This window comes from Lepidochelys olivacea, assembly GCF_965140295.1.
Source record: "Lepidochelys olivacea isolate rLepOli2 genome assembly, chromosome: 1".
NCBI classification, from domain to species: domain Eukaryota; kingdom Metazoa; phylum Chordata; order Testudines; family Cheloniidae; genus Lepidochelys; species Lepidochelys olivacea.
The window spans coordinates 324,800,332-324,826,901 of record NC_140411.1 but is presented as its reverse complement, the minus strand read 5'-3'; the positions used below and the strand labels follow the sequence as shown (position 1 = coordinate 324,826,901).

The 26,570-nt window shown below is 42.3% G+C and overlaps 1 protein-coding gene across 6 annotated transcripts in view; it reads left to right on the top strand.

Moving 5' to 3' along the window:
- KIF21A (kinesin family member 21A) overlaps positions 1–26,570 on the top strand; it is a 173,498-nt gene that overhangs the window by 111,474 nt on the left and 35,454 nt on the right. For 4 of the 6 annotated variants that reach the window (XM_084630782.1, XM_084630780.1, XM_084630783.1 and 1 more), the window contains exons 19-26: positions 316–469; positions 968–1,165; positions 1,860–1,961; positions 10,799–10,964; positions 11,593–11,613; positions 21,979–22,039; positions 22,261–22,315; positions 24,356–24,573. In XM_084630782.1, the coding sequence (XP_084486908.1) occupies positions 316–469; positions 968–1,165; positions 1,860–1,961; positions 10,799–10,964; positions 11,593–11,613; positions 21,979–22,039; positions 22,261–22,315; positions 24,356–24,573 (975 nt within the window). The remainder of the gene's footprint in view (positions 1–315; positions 470–967; positions 1,166–1,859; positions 1,962–10,798; positions 10,965–11,592; positions 11,614–21,978; positions 22,040–22,260; positions 22,316–24,355; positions 24,574–26,570) is intronic. The other 2 variants (XM_084630781.1, XM_084630779.1) reach the window with 1 other exon arrangement.

Here is a 26,570-nt window from a genome sequence, read left to right as displayed (position 1 = left end):
AAGCAGGGGTGGGCAAACTTTTTGGCCCGAGGGCCACATCTGGGTGGAGAAATTGTATGCAGGTGTATTGTATGCATATGCTTCCTTTGAAATGCTACAGAACTTGACATATGTTTTGAAGTGCCAAAGAAGTACATCTGCAGAGGACTGATTAGAAGCAGGTGGATGCGGAGTCAAGGTCTGCAAAAAAAAAAAAAAAAAAGTCATGTTGTCTTTAAATTTAATAATAATTTTGCATTGATAATTTGCAGTTTCAGAATCTAAATGGGACAATGTAGTTACATTCAGTAATGTGGCTCTCTGAATTAACCATAGGAAGAAATACCAAAGAAAAGGAACAACTGTCAGAGTTTATTCCTCAAAGGCAGCCAGGATGAAGTGGCAATTACTTGAACGCAAAGTGACTGACATCATTATGCAGAGAATGACCATTTCCAATATGGAAACAGATATGAATAGACTACTTAAGGTAGGGTATTTATTATGCAATATCTTACATGCTATTGTATTAAAATAGCAGAAAGCAGATCCACTTTCTTTTATCAGTAGATTACTTATTCATATAGGACCTGCCAAGGTGATTCAAAGCCCATCGAAGTCAATGGAAAGGCTCCCTCTGACTTGAGTAAGCCTTGGTCTAGGCCATAGGTCAGAGGTGCTTGACACCTTGTAGGCACAAGTGTATAAAGTGATTTATTGCCAGAAGTGTTTGAATCCTAGCGTAGAACCCAGAACCATCAAACTTTACTGAGATAAGAAACAAAACAAATATGCCGTAGGTGTCAGGATCTAAAAACACCTTATGCATGTGTTGTCAAATACATTCACATCCTCCATTATTCCTCTCCCACTGCAAAAATGTACACTGTGGTTACCACGTAACCAGAAAAGAACAAAAATAAATAATAAAAATTATATTTGACTTAAGTATGCAATCTTTTTATTTAAAATTTCTCTTGGAAAATAGCAACGTGAAGAACTTACAAAAAGAAGAGAGAAGCTTTTGAGAAAAAGGGAGAAAGTCATCAAGGATGATGGTGGAGAAGCAGACAAAAATGTCCATAACATCAATGAGGAGATGGAGTCACTAACTGCAAATATAGATTACATCAATGATAGTATTTCTGACTGCCAAGCAAACATTATGCAGATGGAGGAAGCAAAGGTAAGTCAAGTGCTAAGGTTTAGTAATAGTAACATGTACAACTAGGAAATCGCATTAGCCTTGAGAGTGTTTTATTCTATGGTGAATTTTGCCTTGGTATTTCATGCATTATGCAACCTACTCATTATGTTGTTAAGTTAAAATATGTTGAGGGGATGGTTGATATAGGTAGTGTTTGTACAGTGGGGTTTTCAGATATAAGTATTACCTTTGATTATATAATTTAAGGTAACATTGCAGGGCCTTTTAAATGCCAAAGCTGATATGTCCCATTCTGCTGACATTAAATACTATGGTTCTTGTGACAAAAGCTCACAAATTTAAATCCTCCTTCCACAGCTGGCTGTTACAGGACAATCTATTTCACATTCAGAAGACACACTTTAAGTTGTACTTGATTATTGTCTTATACATGAGTACATAAACATGGAGAAATAGTTTTACTTTGTGTAATGACCCATCCACTCCCAGTCTCTATTCAAGCCTAAATTAATTGTATCCAGTTTGCAAATTAATTCCAATTCAGCAGTCTCTCGTTAATTAGGTTAAAAGAACGTATCTCATTGACTATCATTGTTTTTGAAAACCCATCCTGAATCTTTAGTGTTAATATAATTCATATCTTAAAATAGCAGCACTTGTGTCATATGAATAGGATGTAAATTCCCTGACTTTTTTACTGTTGTGCATGTAGGAAGAAGGAGAGACCATGGATTTGTCTGCAGTGATTAATGCCTGCACGCTAACAGAAGCTCGATATCTTCTTGATCACTTCCTCACAATGGGCATTAATAAGGTAACACAGGGAGTAAAATATAGTGTGCTTTCTGGTGAAACATTTTGAATTGTACTTTACAGGTATCTGCATGTTGGATCTATAACGCTTTGACTAAAACATAAAAAACATATTTCAGGATGAAGTGTGCAAAAAATACTGCCAAATTATGAAATTCTGCATATTCAACTATGCTGCCATATCACAAATTGTTTCCAGGGAAAAGAGCTGTAGTTTATTCTCTGCCTCCTGCCTCCCGCAAAAAAAACAAGTGTTATCATCAGTCACTTTAAAGAAATAAGACAATTAGGAAACACACTACTAAGACCTATCCAGGACATTTTTTTTCAAAAATCGGTGTCTACGGCTAAGCTCCTAACTCCTTATTAAGACTCTTAAATAAGTGAGCTGATTTTCAAAACAACTGAGCACCCTGCAGCTCTCAGTGACTTCAAAGGATGGTGCTGGGTGCTCAGAACTTCTGAAAACGAGAGCAGTTTTAAGGATCCTAACTTTAAGCAACTATTTCTTAGAACTGTAACTTAGCTTTGTTAAATAACAAAACTGGAGTTACTTATTGCGCTCTGGCTATTTTCCGTCCATATAACATACACATTTGATAAGACTTGTGGTTTTGAACATAGCAAGATGACTTTTTTTCTTAATGTCTGGAATCCAGTGAATAATGACTTCAAAGTGAGTGAGGTCACTGCATATTTGGTATTTTATAATGTATATTTAATAGCTACAGGTATATCTGCTTCCCCTCTTACATATCAGAGGTGTATCTAGAACATCAAATGTCAAATGATATCTACTTCTTCTTCTTTGAGTAGTGTCCCTCTTGGTGCTCCACTGTAGGTGTATGTGTGCCCCTGCACCTCTAATGGGAGATTTTTGATAGCAGTGTCCATTGATCCCGCACATACGCTCTCCCTCCTTCATGGTCTGCCTCGAGGCTATCCAGCACTGTGCAAGCAAACCCCCCGTGACACTGCACCCCATATTCTTCACAGTGATCTTATTATGGTGTATTTTATGCAAGACAGATCGTGTGAGGTGTCATTGGAAAAGTTATGATTTGCTGAATATGATTATCCTATTTGTATGCATGTATCATTTTTGTATCTGAAGTTACGACTATTGACTAGCAGAAATGGGCTTATTCTGGAAAACACCCACAGCCAACTTTTCAGGTACAACAATGAAGAAGCCAGATGGGGCTGATGGCCCATTAGCAAAGGCAGTGGATTGTGGCATAGCTTAACCTTCCGTGGGCGTTTTGGCCAGCCTGTAAGCAATGGCTGCTGAAACTCTACAAGGTCATGTGACCAGACCACATGTCTCTGGACTCAGTATTGGGATGTCAGTATTTTTCTACAAACCGGTCTGGGCACCAAGTTTTGAAACAAAGGATTCCTGCCATATGCTAAAGCTATATAAGGCAGGGAGTGACATCACCTGTGGTTCTTGACTCTCCACACAAGAAGACACCTGGAAACGCTCGAGGAACAAGTACTGAACTGAGGGAAGAGCTAGACCCAGTCTAAAGGGATTTCTAGCCTGTGTATGAAAGACCTGGGGAATCCAAGCTGTAAAGCAAGTGCAGCTTGTCCCATAAGAGTCTGCAGCCCGCCTGTATCATCAGCCAGGGTGAGGATTTGGCTAGTTCATATCCTATCTTTCTAGTATCTTAGACTTAGTTTACATTTTGTTTATTTACTAGGTAATCTGCTTTCATCTGTTTGCTATCACTTACAATCATTTAAAAATCTGTCTTTTCTGGTTAATAAACTTATTTTATGTTTTAATCCAAACCAGTGAGCTTTGACTGGAGTGCTTGGGGAAAATCTCTGTTTGGTTACCACAAGTGTGCATTGCCCTCTTCACATTGAGGGAGATGTGGACTGGGTATTAAACCTATGTACTGTCCCAATTTGACCGGGGCAGGACGGTACTGCTCTGGGGTTGTAGGATAGGAAGCTGGTGGTTAGAAAGCCTGGGTGTAACTACAGCTGGGTGTGTCCCTACCTGTGTGAATGCTGGTGAAAGTGCAGGTTGGAGGGCATTGCAGCTTGTCACAGTAGCACAGTGTGAGAGGGAGCCCTGGCTGGTGGGTCAGAGGGCTTAGTGATATCCCAGTTCCAGGTGGCCCCCCGGGGGGAACAGGTCATACCCCCGCCCTCAGTTCTTTCTCAACTGCCTTTGGCCTTGAACAGAGCAAGCAGTTGTCCCTTCCTTATCTGCGTCATTAGCATAAGTAGTAGTTGCTTTTGTTTATTTTGTTCTCCTTAATAGTGTTTCCTTTCTTTACTCCATTGGGATTAAAGGAGGAAAAAGAAAGGGAAAAAGAATTCAGTTTGTTTCCTGCCCAGTCTCGGGGAATTTCTACCCTCCCCCCACCCAACCAGGTGTTTAGAAGAATCTAAGTTTTTTCATTTAAAAAAAAAAAAGAGGAGGAGGAGGAAAGAAGACCTTTCTTCTGCATTCCTCACTGCTAGAAGATGATAGTTCCCAGCCCAGTGGTATGCCCGGCTCTCCTGGCTCCAAGAGGTGCCTCTGCTGTGAGGAGTTGATTGTTGTAATGGCCAGACACTCTCACTGTGTTTGGTGCTTGGGAGAGTCCCACAGAAGTGCTTCCCCTGCCACAGCTAAAACGGTAGGAACTGGGAGCTGAAGTGAAAACTTCTCCTTATGGAGAAGGCACTTCAGTCTCCAGGGGATTCTGGTACTGACCCCAGATCATCTCTGGAGCCTTTAAATTCAAAGGGAATAGAGTCGTGAAAAAAACCAGCATATGCCCCCTGTAAAAAGGGCGCTGAGTCATTGTTCAGCCAGAAGGGTTCCCCAGTGCTGCCACCTTGGTACCATGGCACCAGAAAATATTCCCCAGTTCTGCCACCTGTTTTTTGGCAGGCGAGTTGTTGGCCAGCCAAAGGGGTTCCCCAGTGTGGCACCTCAGTACTGACAGCATTGTTAGCTCTGAAGCCTGGTACCCAGAAGGGGGCTTCTGCTATGAACTCGGCTGCACCGCCTGAAGAAGCCGCGGGCTCAGACTCTGAGGCAATAGTACCGCCCTCTATGGAGAGAGACAATTACCATACTGTCTCTAAAAGAGCAGCACAGAGAAAACTTTGGTACCAGATGCAACAAAACTTCAATCTAGGGAATGATCTGCACCTTCTTAACCATTGGTACTGACAACATAACACGGACACTCCTCAGCAGTACCAAGTGAGCCTACGGCACCACATGAGCTCTGGTACTTTGGAGATCTGTGACCCCGATACCCAGGGAAAGACAATTACTGTACCATCTCTAAAAGAACAGCACCAAGAAAACTTTTGGTACCAGGTGCATCAAATCACTCATCTAGGGAGTGTTCTGCACCTTTTCAACCATCGGTACGACAAAGTACCACGGACACTCCTCTGTGGTACCAAGTGAGCCCACGGTACACATGAGCTCCGGTACCCTGGAGACCTGATGGTTGGGGATCCCCAATCCCCAATACTTTGGAATCACTCTTGGCATGGGCTGTGTACCACCCATACTCCAGTCAGCACTGCCCTTACCCAGTGATGAGTCTGACAGTGGCCAGGAGGAGGTCATTTCCCTGGTCCCTCATTGTGGCCCACCATCACAATACAAGCGTCCTCTTCAATTCCATTGGGCCAACCCATGATCATGGTACAAGCCCCCTGAGGTAACCACACCACCTATGCCCTCCCCCTCCCATGTCTGTATGGCGATCCTTGGGCAACGTACACATCCCACACATTGCGGCCGTCCAGTGTCTCTCAGCGAGAGTCCACCATATGGTCTCCTGCAGCCTAGCTATCCAGAGCCCATGAGCCAGGGGAGGAGGAAGGTTTATCAGAACAGGAAGAAGGGCTCAAAGGGGAAGCTACCCATCCAGCAAAGTTCTCCTCATCTCTGTCACATGAGGCTGTAATGCCTCCCTCCACCCCATTACTAGGGGATGATTTTAAGAACTTCATGGATCTTACCAAGAAGGTGGCAGATGAGCTGCAGATTCCCCTAAAGGAGGAGGCAGATACACATCACAAGTTGGTGGATATTCTGCACATCTCCTCCTCATCCAGAATTGCCCTCCCAATTAATGAGGCGATTCTAGATCCGACCAAAGTCATCTGGCAGACACCAGCCTCCATCACACCAACCAGCAAGAGAGCAAAAAAAAAAAAAAGCCCTACATGTCTCCCAAAGAGGCAGACTTCCTGTTTCAACATCTGCAGCCCAACTCCATTATAGTGGATGTAGTTAATGGATGAAGCAAGCAACATCATGCCCAGTTGACCCCATATGATTGGGCTTGGGAGGACAGCGTATTTGTCGGAAACATTACAGTTTAGAGTCATGAATTACCAAACTGTCATGGCCAAATATAATTTTACAATTATGGGAAACGCAATGCGTTTCTGGAACATTTACTGGAGGCACAAAAGGAGCAATTTCAGGCCATTCTCAGAGACGGTCAGTTAATAGCCAGACCGGTGCTAGAGACAGTACTGGACATAGCAGATACAGGGACCCGCCCAATCTCCATGACAGTGGTAATGAGGCGGGCTTCTTGGCTACACCTTTCTGGGTTGTCCAAAGAGCTGCAGAAGGGCCCAAACTCTTCGCAGAGAAGACAGATTCTTCTCTCCACACCTTGAAGGATTCCTGGGCCACATTACACCCCTAGGAATCTACGCTGTGGGACAGAAGAGAAGATATACCTCTTAGCCACAGCACAGGTCACAACCTCCTCAATACCTCCATCTCAGCACTTTTACAAGCTGCAATGTAAGAGGACCAGCGCTCAAAAGTAGAAGCAGTCCGCACCCCAATCCATGACCTCTCAAACCGCCTCTAAGCACTTTTGATGGGTTGGTTGAGGCCCTGAATAATTATACCTTGCAACATTGGCTGCCATTTGCACACCTGTCATGCCCCTTCAGTAGTCACCTGACCCTCTTTCACGGCAGTTGGGAGAATATCATCTCTGAAAGATGGGTCCTGGAGATTATTTCAAAGGGTTACACCATTTAATTCATGTTCCTCCCCTATTCCAACCCTCCTTCCCCACCCCACTGTAGAGACCCTTCTAACAAGAACCTACTTAGTCAGGAAATAGATCATTTGTTATACCTAGAGGCCATAGAACCAGTCCCAGTGCAACTCAGGAGCCAGGGGTTTTACTCCAATTATTTCCTGATCACCAAGGTGAAGGGAGGTTGGAGGCCCAATCTAGATCTAAGGGCATTAAACAAATACGGGAAGGCGCAGAGGTTCAAGATGATCATGCTAGCAGCCATTATTCCAGGTCTAGAGCAAGGAGATTGATTTCTGGCCCTTGACCTACACGATGTCTACTTCCAGATCTCGATACAACCATTGTACAGGAGATTCCTACAGTTTACCTTTGGGCAGGACCATTATCCGTACTGACTGCTTCACCCAGGGTATTCTCCCAGGTTCTCTCCATTGTAATGGTGCACTAACCCCAGTACAGTGACTGGAGTTTCAGTGCCAACATCAATGCAGTCCAAGCGAGAGCATTCCTCCCGCTACGCAGACTCACCACTCTGGGATGGATGCCTCTCTAATAGGCTAGGGAGCTCACCTACACCACCACAAGGTTCAGGGCAAATGGCCTTCCACAGAAGTGACCTGCCATATCACTCTTTGGGAGCTAAAGGCTGTCAGGAACACCTGTGCACACTTTTTGCCTTTCATCAAGAACGTGCACACAAAGGTCATGATGGACAATATGACACATATATTTTACATAAATTGCCAAGGAGGTGGCCAGATCTCCCTCCGTCTGCACAGAAGCACTCAAACTTCGGAGTTGGTGCATCCATCATGATGTGCTCATCTCAGCTGTCTATCTACCAGGGATACAAAAGGTGACAGCCGAGAGTCTGTTGGAATTTTTCTCACAACCACAAATGGGAACTCAGAGGTGCTCCGAGATACATTCACCCTTTGGGGAACCCTGACTACGGATCTTTTCGCTACTTACTGGAACAAGAAATGTTCTCATTACTGCTCCAGGGCCAGCCTGGGGAAACATTCACTGGGAGACGCTCTTATCCTCCCATGGAACGGGGACCTCTTGTGTGCCTTTTCCCAGTTTCCTCTTCTATCCAAGGTCCTGTTGAAAATTCAGCGAGACAAAGCAAGAATTATTCTGATTGCTCCTCCTGGCCAGCACAAGTCTGGTTCCCTTACCTGACACAGATGGCAATATGTCCTCCAGTTCCTCTTCAGCCCATTCCTCACCTGCTTTCTCAGAACAATGGGCTGATCCTTCACCCCCACCTGCGGGTCCTCCACCTCCAGTCTTGGCTCTTTCTTAGTTCTAAGGCTTAGTGGCAGAATGCTCTGATGAGCTGAAAGATGTGTTGCTACACAGCCATAAGTTGACCACTCGACATATTTACCTACAAAATGGAAATTATTCCAAGTTTGTCATTCTAAACACATAGCCCCAACCTCCTCTTCCCTCCCTCTGATTTTACACTGCATTTCAGACCTCAAGATGTCAAAACTCTTACTCAACTCCCTTAAGGTACATCTAGTGGCAAAAACTGCTGTCCCCCGCCAGGTACATAGATACTCGGTGTTCGCTCACCCTCTGATGCATAGATTCCTTAAGGGCATTGCGAATCTCTTCCCTGCTCCCGAGCCTAGAATCTTAACCTAGTTCTCAGGGCTTTGATTAGACCTCCCTTTGAGTCTATGGGAATCTGCTCTCTCTTACACCTGTCCATGAAGACAGCGTTTCTAATTGCCATCACCTCAGCTACACATATAGGAGAAATAGTGGCCTTGATGGCACACCCACCATTCATGGTCTTTTTTAAAGATAAATTAACTCTAAGGACATATCCCAAGTTGCTCCCTACTTTCTCTGCACTTTCCATGTGAATCAACAGATCCATCTCCCTGCTTTTTTTTCCCCAAAACCACATTGTGAGAACAGAGGGACGATTCTGTATATGCTAGATGTTAGAAGAACACTAGCATTCTATTTGGACAGGACTAAGGACTTCAGGAAATCCCCTAAGTTCTTCCTTTCACTCGCAGAAAGATCCAAAGGCTCTGTGATATCTGCTTAAAGACTATCCAAATGGGTCTCTGGTTACATTAATCACTGTTATTAAGGGCGCAACCTGCTGCCTCTGACCTCATGGTGTGCGTATGGACTCTGGACAATTTCTGCCTTGGTCACATGCCTTAAAGATATCCCTATCTCAGCATTCTGTAGACGAGCAACTTGTGCCTCTTCCCACACTTTTGGAGAACATTATGCAATCACTGGAGATTCGGCCTCCAACCTGATCTTCGATGCCACAGTACTCTCTGTAGTAACAGACTCCACTCCAGAGTCCTAGCCTTCTGTGGTGGGTACTGGTCAGGAGTCACCTACAGTGGAGCACCCATAAGGACACAACTCAAAGAAGAAGAGGAAGTTACTCACCTTGTGCAGTAACGATGATTCTTCGAGATGTGTGTCCCTACAGATGCGCCACAACCTGCTCTCCTCCCCTCTACTTCAGAGTTCTCCATAGGGCTCTGCAGCAGAGAAGGAACTGAAGGGGGAGAGTTCATCCACACAGTACTACATAGCCTCGAGGCAGACCACGAGGGAGGGAGAGCTCACGTGCAGACTCCACGGACACTGCTACCAAAAAGCTCTGATTAGAGGCACAGGGGCGCACATACACCTACAGTGGAGCACCTGTAGGGGGACACGTCTCGAAGAACCATTGTTACTGCACAAGGTGGTTAACTTCCTCTTTTTATAATTATAAAAAGGCCAAAATTGTGTGAGGCCCTTTGCTCCTCCTCCTGTTAGATGATTAACATATAGCAGAGCCAAAGTTTTTGCATACTTGCTCCCTTGCTTGTTTTTCGTTTTGTTTTGTTAGTTAGTTATTTCCCTTGTCACACAAAGGCCGGTTATGGCAGAACCTGTTGATTTATTTTTTTTAAAAAAGTATTCATTACAAAGAGGTAAAGGTTTACCAGCATCCTCTTGGGGAAACAGAATTGAAAGAGTGGCCTGAAAACTTTTAAAATTCGGGGAACTGGATTTCCTGATGTATCTGATTGTAGTTTTATAATTCTTTCCTGCAACGTACTTCACGGCAGGCTGTCAAATGTATCTATGTAGTTTCTCTTGTCCTTGAAAAATACACTCAAGAAGATGTTTTATTGATGCACCTTTTAACTATTTAGTTTCCTCCATTTGGAAAACGTTTGCTGTAAGTTTTCCATTTTGGGCAATACTTTCTCAAACTAAATAAGCCTCACAAGTCAACACATCTGAGGAATTTATCCTAAAATGGATTCTTGTGTAGGTTAGGTTCTGAGAGCTTTCCAGAGAAAACTGAATGTTCATGTAATGATCCTGGAAGTTTATAGTTTTGTTTTTTGTTTTATAGGTAACATAACAGGCAATAGATAAGAGGACTGCGTTATGGAAAAATTAAAGCCCAAGTTTGCGTGCACTTTGCTTGTGCTTCATTCAGTGCAAAAATCCTGTCTGCTTGGGGATGAACCCAATTTATACATTTGGCTTATGCCTAAATTGGGCACCGTCTTGGGCGTGTGTATGCTGGAAAGTTTAACCCTGAGGAAAGAAGGTGAAACAGAAAAGCAGACAGAGGATGCCCAAAAAAGTTTGGCCACTAGTTACCTTTTAATCTATTGAAAATATGAGGAGATGCAGCAGATTCAAATTGACCATTAAATTGCAGAAATCAAAACAACATGTAAGATTTCTCATTTACTGACGACTTCTCAGAATGTTTTTAAAGTACTTGTCATTTTTCTTATAGGGTCTCCAAGCAGCTCAGAAGGAGGCTCAAATTAAAGTTCTTGAAGGACGCCTTAAGCAAACAGAAATTACAAGTTCTACTCAAAATCAGCTGCTATTTCATATGCTGAAAGAGAAGGCAGAATTAAATCCCGAACTTGATGCTTTGCTGGGTCATGCTTTGCAAGGTAATTTAGGCGTGTTATAAAGGGGTAGTACACTGCATGTCAGGTTTGCTTTTCATGCATGATGTACTAGATATTTTAGGTCATTACTTTTCTGAATAGATGCTGTATTTTAACATCTTACATTTAAAAATATACTCCACACTTGATGTGCATGCAAACCATTTTGAAAGTGTAATTGGGGTGACCAGACGTCCTGATATTAAGGGCTTTATGTTATATAGGCAACTTTATCCCCCCCACCTCCCCCATGGTGTCCTGATTTTTCACATTTTATGTCTGGTCACCGTAACTGTAATGCCCATGCAGCAGGGAAATGCAGGAAATAAGGAAGTTTTGATCACCACAATTTTTTTAACTCAAAATGTACTGCCTATTGTTTCTACAAAAATTAATATTGACAATTTGGTATTATTTAAACTTCTAAACATTAAATTCTAAATATTTGTCCCCCTTCTCTCTTCATATATTTGTACTTTTTGAAGGAGGTGCTAAATGTCTGCTACAGCATCTATTCTGCTTTCTCTTAGGTTAAACTATGAATAATATAGTTTAATGTGGGATTTTTTGTAATGGATCTGTTTTGATTGGAGTGTTGCTTTTTGTTTCCTTGTTGCTGTTATTTACACAGACCTAGATAGCATACCACTGGGTAAGTATGTTTAGCTTCCTGTGTACTGTACAGCTGCATGAGTTACTAATTGTTCATGTACACTAACTGGTGCATCCTAGAATTTGTGAGCGTGTGAACAGTTTGCATATACATACTCATTACCACACAAGCTTAAAAAACATTCTTTCCTTTAGTGACACCACTTAAAAACACTCGTAAGTACTCAAGCCCACATTAAGAAGTGAGTGCAGCAAATACAGTTGTAGATAAAACTTGTTCCTAATTTACTTGTTAAAGAGCCTACAGTATGTTTATATATATATCTCTCAATGGGGTATTTCATCACATTTTATTATTGCTGTAGCTGTGACAAATAACATTTGTATTTGACATTAAAAATAACTCTTAACATGCAATTAATTTTTAACCTTTTGCAGATAATTATCTTCAAACTTAAATGCTTTACAGAACGTGTATAATGCACACTGTATAACGGACTATTTTACACTCTTATTCAAGGCTTAATTTATTTTAATCATTTTGTGGACTCAGTATATATTTTGTCACTTTAAAATTATTAGCAAGGTAGGGAATACAAATTTAAAAAATCCTCCAAAACACCACATTATTTTGGTTGCTCTCTATGAATACATCAGAAATACCTCAGGTTTCACAAAATCTGCAATTCTTTCTGTATAGTTTTGCAAAGTTTCTAACCACATTGAACTGTCTTATACTAATTTGCATATAAGTCAGATAACTTTCAGGGGTAGGGTTTTATTTAACCCAGTGATACTTCATAGAAGATTTTGCATTTAAGGAGGCAGATGCCCCATTCATTGTGAAGGTCTGTTGGTTTAAACCGTCATAGCTTTGTTGGCTTCATTGGCACTGAGATAATTTTACATCAGCTGAAGATCCATCTCAAAATATGTTGTTGCATCAAGCTAGTATTCATTCCGGAATGATGTCAAAGGTTATCAAAGGTTATAGCTTGGATAAAATAGAAACTTGATCATTTAATGTTAATAACTTTTTATATACTTCAATAATAAGTGTAAGCTTATTAAGTCAATTTGAATTAGAATAACATTTCTCCAACCTGCAGTCCATGTTATAGTTTCTTCAGCTTTGGATATATTTTTATTCTGTCAAATTAAGTCAGGCACTTCTTAGGGGTATTCAAAATCAAAATAGATATAGAGATATTCTGCAAGTATTTGCACAGTGCCTTTCATCTGATAATCTCAGAACACTTTGCAAGCATGAACTGTCCTGCAACACTCCTGTGAAATAGATTAGCTGTAGTATTTTCACTTTGCAATGAGGAAACTGAGTCATGGTGAGGTTAAGGCATCTGCCCAAGACCTGACAAGTGATGAAAATTTTTCTTCTTTGAGTAGTGTCCCTATGGGTGCTACACTGTAGGTGTGCTTGCATCCTTGCGCTGCTGATCGGGAACTTCTGTAGCAGTCTCTGTTGAGCCTGCACACGCATTGTCTCTACTCATGCTGAGCCACGGTACTAGCCAGTGTGTGCGGGCTAACCTTCCTCAGTTCCTTGTCTACCATCCCTGGCTAGAGAAGGAGGCATTAGCAGTCCATTAAGACTATCGTCTTAATCTACATACTTATAGTTAGTCTCCTAGTTATAGTTTTTCCCCTTTCTTTATTTTATCCTTAATAATAATAATAAAAAAGTCTATTTTTTCTTCCTGCCTTTTCTCCCCTATCGTGGACCCTTACCCCCATCTGGGTATGCCTGGTTCTTTGGGCTTCAAGAAATGCCTTACTTGGAAAGAGGTGATCCCGATCATGGCTAAGCACTCTCAGTGCATTCACTGCCTCAGAAAAGGCCACGTACAACAGAAGTCTGGTCTTTGCCAACAACTCCAGCCAAGATCCCGCAAAGACGGAGCTCCGCCAGAAGATTATCTTCATGGAGGCAGTTCTCCGACCCAAGTCACACGGTAGATGTGAGTCTTTCCCACAGCCTTCTAGATCTAAGGGCTGCAGGTTGAAGAAGCAGGCTGCAGACTCTTCTCTCAAATCATCTAAGAAGAGAGCGGGAAGCCCCTATAGTGAACCCCAAGATCGCGAATTACCATCTCACTTGATATCTTTGACCCTTCCAGCACCAAGGCCATCTCGGTCTGGCACCCATGGCTCACAGAAATCGCAGCAAAAGTCATCTGCCAAGGATGAGGGAGAAGGCATGATGGCTTCGTCTGGAGAGGAGGAGGATATTATCTTTCATTCATTTCTTCTTCAGTACTGGCTTTCTGTTCCTCTCAGTCTCAAGAGGCTCGGTGCAGAGGTCTCGGAACCAAGAGGACCGATGTGGGCTTGTGTACTGGGAGTGTGTTTTTAGAGGAGTTCTTACTCCTGTCCTTCAGTGCCAATGACTCGGTGCCCATACCCATTGGGTCCGTAGGCCTGTCAGTGCGGTCAGTCCCGGAAGTGACATCACTTCCCAACTGGACCCCACACCCCCGTAGGGATGGCCCTGCTCGGTATTTCCTAATACCCAAAAGGAAGGGAGGTTGGAGACCCATACTAGACCTCAGAGCTCTCAGCAAGTTTGTCAAGGCTCAAAAATTCAAGATGATCATTATAGCATTGGAACAGGGAGACTAGTTTTCAGTCCTTGACCTCTACGGTGCCTATTTTTACATCTCAGTCCTACTGACTCACAGATGATTTCTCAGATTCACTCTGGGACACGACCACTACCAATACAGAGTGCTCCTCTTCAGGCTGTCGTCAGCTCCAAGAGTATTTTCCAAGGATCTCTCAGTGGTGGCCATTCATTTACACTCTCAAGGGATAAAGATTTGCCTCTACCTGGACAATTGTCTACCCAGAGCTCGATCTCTCCAGGAGGCTCACCATTCACCAACACTTCAATATATTTGTTTGCAGAACTGGGCCTACAGATCAACACTCAGAACTCAACGCTCACTCCCGTGCAATACCTGGAATTCCTGGGACCGACCTCGACACATTACAGGCCAAAGCCCTCTTACCTCAGCACAGGTCCCTATGCTTAGTCACACTTATAGACACCATTCAAAGCAGCCCACAACTCTTCGGACATATGGCAGGAGGCATAGCGGTGATAGCTCATGCCAGGCTTCACATAAGATGCCGCCCAATGCAGTTCAGCTTGGTTTGCAGACTGAACAATTATAGGTTGGACAAACCCCTATCACTACCCACCAGGATCAAAAACTCCTTAAACTGGTCGAAGGACCCAGCTAATGTTTGCAAAGGGATCCCCTTCTCACAAACATCACCATCATTGCTCCTCACCACCAACACATCACTCATAGGGAGGGGTGCACACCTAAATGGCCTCACGACACAAGGCAAATAGTCACCCATGGAGATATCTCTCCACATCAATCTCCTTGTGGAATGCCTACACCTGTTTCCTTCCATTGATCACAGGATCACACACAAAGATCCTGACAGACAACATAGCCTGTATGTACTACATCAATCGGCAGGGGGGAGCCAGATCACCCTCCCTATATGCAGAAGCGATGAGATTATGGAATTGGTGCATCTGACATAATGTTACACTGTCTGTGGTGTTTCTGCTGGGTACTCAAATCTCGATAGTGGACAGTCTCCATCACAAATTTCCACACAATCATGAGTGGAAGATACACCACTCATAGATACACGACCTATTTAGATGATAGGAGACACCATCTTCGCCACTCACCTGAACAAGAAGTGTCCACACTACTGCTCCAGAGCGGGGATGGGACAACACTCTTTAGGTGATGCTCTCCTCCTCCCCTGGGACAGGGACCTTCTCTATGCGTCCCTCCATTTCCCCTACTGTTGAAGGTCCTGCTGAAAATAAAAAGGGACAGAGCTTGGGTCATTCTTATTGCTCCTACTTGGCCGAGACAGACCTGGTAGTCTTACCTGTCACAGCTTGCAACGTGTCCGCTGATCTGTCTCTGAGCCACTCCGCTCCTCCTCTCACAGAAAAAAGGAAATACCCTACATCCCAACTTGGGGATGCTCTGCCTCAAGGCATGGCTTCTGTTTGGTTCCAACACCTAGAAAGCTCCTGTTCAAGAGAGGTACAAGAAATTCTGTTATACAATAGAAAGTCCTCGACACGGCACATTTACCTGCAGAAATAGTCCAGGTTTCAGATTTGATACGTGTCCCAACAGATCTCCCCAGCATCCGCAACTCTTCCACATATAGACTATGCTTTAACCCTAAAATGGTCCGGTCTATATCGAAGCTCTCTGAGGGTCCACCTAGCGGCTATTACAGTTTTTCACCAACCTGTAGAGGAGCACTCAGTGCTGTCACATCCAACTACTAAAAGGTTCCTCAAAGGCATATGTGATGGGGTATGCATACCCCGCACTGGGCAAGATAGGGTTAACTCTGCATTATGGGCGGTGCAAGCCCCACCCTTCAGACCATGCTGGCATACACCAACTACTACCACAGTATAAAAAGGAGCAGCCCAGCTCATTCTAGGCTGATCGCCAAGGAGAGAGGACACTTGGTGAAGGCTCCAGACCAGAAGCTGCTATAGCTGCAGACTGCAAGAGCTCGAGGACCCGGGGCTCAGATTGGTAACCTGCAACCCTCAACGAGCATCCAGGAGCTGGAGATCCAGAGCGTTAACCCAGCCAGGGAACCCGGAGATCCTGACGGCATAGCGACTGCTACCTCAGTAACCACAGTAGGAAGTGGCCCAGGGAGGCAAGGGGAGTGGTATCTACCACCTGAGCAAAGTCAGCATGTTGCGGTAGGATTCCCTGCTGACTGGGTGATGACTAACCCCATTGCTGACAGGGCCCTGGGCTGGGACCCGGTGGAGAGGGAGGGCCCGGGTCTCCCATCATGGCCACCACCCGCCCCTAGGGAGTGGCCCACTTCCCTGACTCTGGCTGATAGGCCACGTGGCCTTGACCCTAAGGGCAGGTACATTGACTCTGGCCGCTAGGCCACACAGCCCTGACCCCAGGGCCATCATATTGACTCTGGCCTCTAGGCCATGTTGTTTTCAGCCCGAGGACCGTCTGGCAGACCGTAACCCCAGTGGGGTCACACCCCACCCCAAAGGAGGATGGAGTGTACATACCTCCCGACAGCATAGTAAATCTCTTCCCTCAACCTCGACTTCTGACTCCACATGGGACCTGAGCCTTGTACTGAAAGGACTGACTAGGCCCCACTTCAAATCCATGGCCACCTGTTCGCTAACATACCTGTCCATGAAAATGGCCTTCCTGGTAGCGATTACCTTGGCCAGGAGAAAAGGAGAGATAGCAGCTCTGATGGCGCATCCTTCTTACACGGTATTTTTTCCACACAAGGTTACACTCAGCCCACACCCAAAATTCATCCCTAAGGTAACCTCTCAGTTTCACATGAATCAGTTGATTCATCTTCCAATCTTCTGCCCCAACCCTAACTGAGACAACAAGCAGGGCTATATTGCTTACCCTAGATGTCAGGAGAGCCCTGGCCTTCTACCTAAGGACAGGACAAAGGCCTTCAGGAAGTCCCCTAGGCTTTTCCTCTCCATGGTGGAAAGATCCAAGGGCTCAGCAATATCAGCCCAAAGACTTTCCAAGTGGGTCTCGAATTGTGCTGTCATCTGTAACTGATGCAAGTCCTGGCCCTCCAGAAGGGGTACTGCTCGGGAGTCACCTACAGTGGAGCACCCGTAGGGACACTACTCGAAGTTACTCACCTTGTGCAGTAACAATGGTTATTCGAGAAGTGTTCCCCTATGGATGCTCTACAACCCACCCATCTCCCCTCTACTTCACGGTTCTTGTCTTGACTCTGCACTAGAGAAGGAACTGAGGAGGGTTAGCCCGCGCACGCTGGCTGGCCTCAGGGTGCAGCACGAGGAGAGACGGCGCATGCGTGGGCCCAACAAACACTGCTACTGAAGTTCTCCAATCAGCAGTGCAGGGACACAAGCACACCTACAGTGGAGCACCTGTAGGGGGACACATCTTGAAGAACCATTGTTGCTGCAAAAGGCGAGTAATTTCTTCTTCTAGTATTGCATCCAATTGGGAAAAATATTATGGTCTAGAATGACAGGGTGGCTGACACTATTTTCTGATGCCTTAGGGCTCTTGCTTCCCTAAAAAGTCCTGCTTCCACTGATAGCAGTGGTAAAATTCCCATTGATCTCAAGAGGAGCAGGATGAAACCCAAAATAGAACTCCAGCTCCCTTCTTCAGAATAACATTTATCCATATTAGTCCTATGCATAAAGCAAAGTGGAATTGTATTAATGCATTAAACCTTTCTAAACTTAGAAACAACTTTCTTTTAAAAGACCAAAAAAAAGTCATAATTAAAAAAAAAAGTGGTTTTGTCTCTTATGCTGAGAAAGTCATTCCTCTTCAGGTGTGTGTGCGCACACACATACACTGGTCACAGTGATAGATATTATGTAATTAGGTCAACAAGGTCCATCCTGTGCTGTTTTATGCTGCGTGGCAACTAACGAGATAGCTGCACTGCTTGACTTGCCCAATTCATTTTATAAATAGAGAATAAACCATATCCTGAGCTACAAGTACAAAGTGAGAGTGGGTTGTGTGTCCACCACTCTCCTGATGTGTTATTACAGCTTTGTAAGTCACAATCTGCTTGTACTATATTTTATTGTTTATTATAGGACTTTCTTCCACCTCTCCTCTCCCCTCCCTTTCCCATTCAGACTGGCAATATAGCAACTATTCATGAAATGTTGCTAGAGTGACTAATTTCTGAATCACCACTAGAATTGTTTTTCTCGTTAATGAGATCTGGTCATTCATGAGTATGACTCACAGCCATGAATGAGCTGATCAGTCTTGAGAGGGGAGCAAAGCAAGTGTCATTTCCTTGGAATGAAATATTATGTCTCTCTGTACCCTTGTCAAACTAGTTACATTCTGACAGTTTGTCCTCACCTCCAAGACGCTCTGCTGTTCTTTGTCCATGTGCATCTCTGCTTTCATCTCCTGATACTCTTCACCCGCCCCTCTCCCCTGCCCATCTGGTGGGCTGCTCACCTTAATGTTCCCATTGTCTCCACTCTCTCAGAACTCCACGTCTGATTTCACTATGCCACCTGTCATGGCCTCCCTCCTTTGTGCCTAGCAATCTCACTTCAAATCCTATCTCAAAACCCATTTAATTTGGTTAGTACTACATGCTAGTCTCCACTGAGGGGCTTCCCAAAGTCCTTTGTGGGCTTCGATTATAAAACAGACATAAAAAGGAGTTAATGTAACATGACAACTCAATTGAGTCCACAAACAAAACCTTCTACTGTTTCCCCCTCTACAGCATTTTTGATTGTCTGGCTTTTATTTTGTTGTGTTAGCTATAAAAATTCGTTTGTAAGCGTCTTGTGGCAGGGACTCAGAGTTAAATTCAGCCCTAGTGTCCATAAGTCACTGAGAAATATGTTAATTTTATCCTCAGTGTTTTGGAGGTCTTGCTAGAAAGAAAGGTATTCTTCTGTCTTGTCTTTCCTCTTTTTTGCAGACACATATTAATGAAATACTTACAGAAGGCTCAATGTGATCTCAAAATCTAAAGAGGAACAAAAGGAGAACATTTGAAGTAGTATTCCTGTCACTTGTTTGTCTTTGTAATATTGTTATATTTATCCAATAACTAAAGTTATATTGTTAAACTAGTACAAAAGTAGAAGATGCATCACCTGGGTTTAGGTTGACAAGGTCTTTGGAGATTGTGGAAGCTTTTTTGGATGTGGATAGCCTGATGTGTACAAAAAGGCAGCATTTGCATTCACCCAATTTATTCACTACTGTACGTGGTTCAGATGAGTGCTATCTTTCCTACTTCTTTCAAAAGTATGAACTTGGATAAATATATAGACAAACTTGGTTTAACATTGATACTAGAGCTGGTAGGGAATTTTTCGATGCAACTTCTTTTGTCAAAAAAATGCTGATTTGTTGAAACTGAAACTATGGGAAACATACGGGGTTAGATGAAAGTTTCATCAAGAAGTTTCTCAGGTCTAAGGATGGAATTTCTAGAGGGAGAAAGACTGAGGTGCACCACAGAATCGCTGAGTAGTTCGGGCACTCACTTGTGGTGTGTTATCTGGGACCTGACTGGGACCAGACACTTGAACACAGATCTTCCAGCTGCACCCCAGGGGAGTGTCCTGACCACCAGCCTGTTGGCTAGTCTGGGGTTTAGAGATCTCTCATCCTCTCCTGTTGGAGCTATCCTACTGGACCTATTTCAGAGCAGGGACTCAAATCCGGGTCTCCTGTATCCCAAGGTATATCTAAGAAAACAAGTAAGGAAAATGATAGATTTTCTTTATTGTTGTGTAATAAAGTGACTTTAGATTTCAGCAAAACAATATTGAATACATGGGATTATTTGAATGTGCTGAATAATTAAGGGACTTTGTCAAGGTTCCTCCCCCACTCTGAACTCTAGGGTACAGATGTGGGGACCTGCATGAAAAACCTCCTAAGCTTTATCTTTACCAGCTTAGGTCAAAACTTCCCCAAGGTACAAAATATTCCACCCGTTGTCCTTGGACTGGCCGCTACCACCACCAAACTAATACTGGTTACTGGGGAAGAGCTGTTTGGACGAGTCTTTCCCCCCAAAATACTTCCCAAAACCCTGCACCCCACTTCCTGGACAAGGTTTGGTAAAAAGCCTCACCAATTTGCCTAGGTGACTACAGACCCAGACCCTTGGATCTTAAGAACAATGAACAGTCCTCCCAACACTTGCACCCCCCCCTTTCCTGGGAAATGTTGGATAAAAAGCCTCACCAATTTGCATAGGTGACCACAGAACCAAACCCTTGGATCTGAGAACAATGAAAAAGCATTAAGTTTCTTACAAGAAGACTTTTAATAAAAATAGAAGTAAATAGAAATAAAGAAATCCCCCCTGTAAAATCAGGATGGTAGATATCTTACAGGGTAATTAGATTCAAAAACATAGAGAACCCCTCTAGGCAAAACCTTAAGTTACAAAAAAGATACACAGACAGAAATAGTTATTCTATTCAGCACAATCCTTTTCTCAGCCATTTAAAGAAATCATAATCTAACACATACCTAGCTAGATTACTTACTAAAAGTTCTAAGACTCCATTCCTGGTCTATCCCTGACAAAGACCAGCATATAGACAGACACACAGACCCTTTGTTTCTCTCCCTCCTCCCAGCTTTTGAAAGTATCTTGTGTCCTCATTGGTCATTTTGGTCAGGTGCCAGCGAGGTTACCTTTAGCTTCTTAACCCTTTACAGGTGAGAGGAGCTTTCCCCTGGCCAGGAAGGATTTCAAAGGGGTTTACCCTTCCCTTTATATTTATGACAGACTTGACTTAAATATTACATCTACTGCATTTTTTAAAAAACAATGTTCCAAAGTAATACTGTACTCAGTTAAAATGCAAATAAGTGCTATTGCCTTCTCGCATAAGGTAACACATTATATAGTTCTGTTTTCCTTTGTCACATTTCTTAGTTTTTGTGTTTTTAAATTACATTGTTTTTAATATCAAAAGTACGTAAACACTGGACTGGTTAACTTAATTTACCATCTTGTATTGTTTGCATGCAAATTTGTTAATCTGATGATGATTTACTGTTACAGTGAATGACATGCATGCTGACGTTGTCTTATGTGAACAGATGTTTATATCTGTTTTGTTAGAGGAGTCAGTTCTACTGCACAGCCTCTTTTTGCACTTAGTTTAAATATAGAGTTTGTAGTTTTTTAGGAAGCTGTTCTGCTTAGAGGGTGGTATAATACTCTTCTGAAATGTAAATGCTTGTATACTAATAAAGTGCTTGCTTTTGTCAACCCAATCATTGAAAATAGTCCCCAGCTCACTTGGCTAACAGAAATAGAGGAAAAAATTTTACCTCAGAATCAGAATGTCCCTTCCTGTATCTGAATAATTCCAAAAGAAGAGGGGGAGAGAGAGCTGTCATGTTTATTATGAATGCATTTCACACTACTCACTATTAATCTTTTCTTTCTGTCTTTTCTCCATTTTTCTAGAATTTCCCATATAAGTACATCATTCTGGTTTTTTACACTTCATTGGTAGTGCACTGCAAAAAATGTAGGGATGCTCTCTTGACACTATACTCTTAGGCTGAGATTTTTCAAAGGCACCGACGGGAGTTAGTTGCCTAGCTCTCACTGAAATTCAATGGGAACTGCCAGTGAGCTCTCTTGAACTCTTTTGAAAATAACCACTTTGATATATATTTCCTCACTGGAAGATAGATGTAGATGAATTAAATGTTTCAGTGTTTTCTAGGAAGCACTTACAGTCCACGTACCTGTGATGCATGAGCTTTCTAACATTATCTTTTTGAAAATTTTCTAGAAAATGTAGAAGATAGTACTGATGAAGATGCCCCACTGCACAGCCCTGGAGCAGAAGGAAGGTAAGAGACCTCTGTAAATTGTATAACTTGCCTTGTTTCCAGAAAACTAAATGCAACTTCTTTTCTTTTACTAAGTCATTATTGATCCATTAGAAAATATTTTTCATACTGGTGTCTTCTCATTTTACCCACAAATTCAGCCCAAAAAAAATTGTCAAAGGAGTAAAGAAAAAATACTTTAGTTCTGCAGAAATGAATTAGTGTCACTGTTCTCCTTTTAGTTCCTTGTCTTCAGACCTCATGAAGCTTTGTGGTGAAGTCAAGCCCAAAAGCAAGGTAAGACACACTGTGGTAATAACTTGTAAAGCACTTTCTTTGAGAGTCATGTATGGTTCTTCTACAACCATTAATGAAATAAGTCTCACGACAACACTGTGACATAGTAAAGTGTTGTTCACTTCACTTTAAAGCAGATTAATTAGGAGTCAAGTTCCCCTCGGTAAAGTGACTGTAAGTGGCATTGTAGGATTTCATGTTTGTCTCAAAATTTCCAGATCAGATTTGTTCAGTTTTGGGGAAAAAATGTTTTCTTCTACTTCCAGCACCCCAATTCAGCACAGCACTTAACTATGGTGTCAAAGAGGCATAAGCACAATGTGAATTAAGCACATGTTTAATGTTAAGCATTTGCTTAAGTGCTCTGCTGAATCAGGGCCTTAGTCTGTGGTTGTAGAAGTGTTATTGAGGGTATAATTTGGCCTATAGGATCTTAATTACAAGTGGTGATGCATTAGGAAAAAAGGAACCAAGTCTGACTTTCAGATGCCAGGTAGAGTTTGAACAAATTTGGTCTGGAAATCATTGACCCAAAATAAGCGTGGAGCCACCATTTTTATAAAGTGACTTCTCAGATTAGAGCTGCATTTTTAAAATTAGACATTCCTTCCCTGAGATGAACTCAAATACCTCGGAACAAAAAAAAATGTTTGAAATACGTATTTCAAAAAGTTCTCTATATTTTAAGAATTTCTCCTTTTCTCATTTTAAAACATTCTGAAGGTTTTTTTTAGACAGTAGAAATAAAAACTGGTTTAGTAGTTTTAGTATTCTTGGTAATTAGAAACTTTAAGAAGACAACGGTATAGCAGTTATATTCCTCAAATGTTGTCAGTAAAGATGCACAACTACTGGGCCCTTTTTAAGGTCTAAGCTAGTTGGAAGTACAGCTCCATTCTTTGTGCTCCTTACTTTTCTGATCTTCAAGATGTTCACGTTGTATAGTGGCTGTCAGTAGCACAACAGCTGCAGCTTCTCTTTCCAAATGTTGCACACACCAACGCTTCTCTGTGTCAGAGATGCAAAGTGATCATTTAGCACAGAAAAAGTTGTTTTATATTGGAACATTTCCTATGCTTTTAGGCCATTCTTCAACAAAGCGCATTCCTCGGTGCTTTACTAAATATGGATGGGATTACCATGTGCTTACAATTAAACATGCTTTGTTGAACTGGGTGCTGTAATGAGGTGGCCTGCCTCTTTAAGGACCAGAGGCATGGAGCTGGCCAGCCCCATACAGTTAGTCCTGCTGCCTCACTTGGGATGAGATGTGGGGTTTAATTAGTGGAACCAGTTGGGAACAGGGAAGGGGATTCCCCTATATAAAGCAGCAGGAAGCTGCAGAGTGGGGGTTGCTCAGGGAGAGACAACCAGAGTGAAGGTAGAGTAAGAGACTTCAGCAGAGATCTGCCAAGGCAGGAATGGCTAGTGGGAGCAAGTAGACTCCAGCAGCAAACCCTGACTTTTCAGAGAAAAGGCTCCAGGAAGGAAAGGCTTGGGAGATGCCCAGCAAGAAAACTGAGAGTATGTACTTGATGGGGATTTGAGGACTTTTATTTTTGATATTAATAATCCAGCCTCAGAGAGGGGTGTTGCTGAACTTGAGAAGAGTTTGTTTTGCTAATTTGATTGAGATCCATGAAAATTTGGGAAATGAAAGCAGTACCTCAGCACAGCAACCTCTGGCCACGGTTGCTCAGGGGATGCTCAGGATGCAGCAGTTACAGAGATTTATTTATTTCACACCATCTCCTTCCCTTTGTAACATGCACAGGTGACTGCACTTGTCATCATGTCAAATAACTATTTTATGCTGTTGAAACTTGACCAAGGCCCCCATACTGCTCTCATTGAAGCCAACTAAAAAGATTAAAAGCAAACTCCATGATTTAGTTTCCAAAGATAGTTGACAGTTAAGTATAACTGGTGTAACTACTGAACAGTAAAAATTAAGAATGCGCTTAAAAATATATCACTGACACACTCTATCAATGCTCTTATGTTTAGAGTTGATTGTTTATTTATTTATTTTAAATCCAGGCCCGCCGGAGGACCACTACTCAGATGGAATTGCTATATGCAGATAGCAGCGATTTAGCTTCTGAGAGTAGTGCAGCAGACACCATATTGCCTGGCCCTCTTACACCTGTTGCAGAAGTGCAAGAGAGTGGGATGCATACCGATACAAGTGATACTTCCGCTAGGGAAAGGGACCTCATTCCCCCACCATCTGGCTTACCTTCTAAAATAGGCAGCATGTAAGTTTGGCCAAGCTGTACTAATGACCTTTTGCTTTTGAAAAACGCATGTTGCCAATTCCTTGTAATCTCTGATTTTGAATTTTACAGAGGGGGACAATTGATTTTAGACTAACCAGGTAGCATTCAGAAATCTGTTCCCTCTGTCTCCACAGCCACCCCATGCAGCATACATATGCTGTTGTAATTAATATATTTTGAGACATTTTTAAGTAGCTTTCTTTAGCCAAGCTACTTTAGGTTTGTTTGTAAATAGTGGATGCAATCATTTGGTACCATGGATGCTTCTGTTTTGTTAGTGATGTGTGAAATGCAAATTCTAGAGGGAAAAATCTTTTCAGAAATGTCAATCTTTTCAGACCTTAAAAAGAAACACATTGTAAATCCAAAGTAAAGCATTATAGAACAAAGCAATGTAAACTTAAATTTTATAGTTAATAATAAAGGTCAGAGTCCTAATGACTTGGGTCGGGGGGGACTTAAGATGTATTCTGCGTTTCCGGTGTTTAAAATGGAGCAGTCTAAATTTACAGTAAATAATAAAAACCTTATCTATTTTAATAATAGTGTATGATAAAAAAACAACACTGTAAACATACATCTGAGTTCCATTGGTGCCTTTCCGACTATAGTACACTTTAGCTGAAGAATAGTTTTTAATCATTGATAATTACTTAATAATAACTTAATTTTATTTAACAATTTTAATTTTGGGGACATAAATCTTTTCTCACTTCTTATATACTGAAATTACTGTTGTTTTCAGCCATTCACAGGCAGGGAACTTTTTGCTTTTTAGATACTAACCCCACATTCTGTCACATGTAAGCTGAATGCACTTGCCACATTCAGTAATATGAAAAAATATTGCTGACAAGCCCCATTGCTGTCTTTAGGTTATAGATGCTGAAGTAAGGCATTTTTCACCAGGTCCCATCTGTCCTGTTCCCTTCAAACTATTACTTTTTTCATGGAAGCCTTCACTGTTAAGTGTACACTTGCTTTTAGTTTTAAGTTTCATATTTTTCTAGCATGCGCTTGAGGTGGCAGAAATAAACAGTAAAACACTGCTGACAGCGATTGTTAACATATGCTGATGGCTTCATTACTTTTACAAGTAGAATATGCTCAGAAGGAATGCTACTGATGATGCAGAGGGGGGAATGATGATCAGAATAGGCTGAGAAACCTGCTTGTTTCAGCATTTAGTGTGTGAGATGAGACTGTTGGAGCTCCAAGATTTAATAACATCAAGGGTTATGACCTGGCATCCAACGTTCAGGTAATATCATCTTTTTGCTTCACTGCATCTTCTAAATTGTATCCATTATGAAAAATAATTAGCAATGAGGCAAAATAAAATTATCTAAATTCAAACTTTGGAAGCATTGAGCCTCTGTAGTAAATTGTTCTGCTCAGGAGTGGACTTCACTTATTTCTGTATTTTATTGATCATACTTTAGCAGATGAGTTATAAAACTTTTATCTCAAACAGTTCTTAGTGACTTCCACATTGTAGGTATCTGCTTAATACTCTCCCTCCTTTAGAACTTATATTAATTTACTTTCTACGTTATTAAAATTTTTCCTTGTTACACTTCCAGGTTATTGCTGATATTTGTTGTTGAAACAAGGTTCCCTCTTATAATCCGTCTGTTCTTCTGACTGGATCCTGCAGTAAAGTTGCAGTGCCAACTCTGTTGCATCAAAATAGTTCCTATCACAGCGGGAGGTTATTACTTCTTTGTAGGGTGATGGAGCTGAAATAATAGTGGGTTGGCAAGGGAAACTATCTATAAGAGAGAGCTCTATAATCTGCAATAGTAGGAGAAAGCAAAAACATCTTGTAAATTATTTCTTTCTGTAGATGTTCACTTCCTGCAGTTTCCCTGAAAAAAAGTCCCTTTTGAGAGCTCAAGCCAGCTCTCATTGAAGTGATGGACTTTTTCCATTTTTTAAGAGTAAAAATCCAGCCCTAATTCAATTATTATTGAATC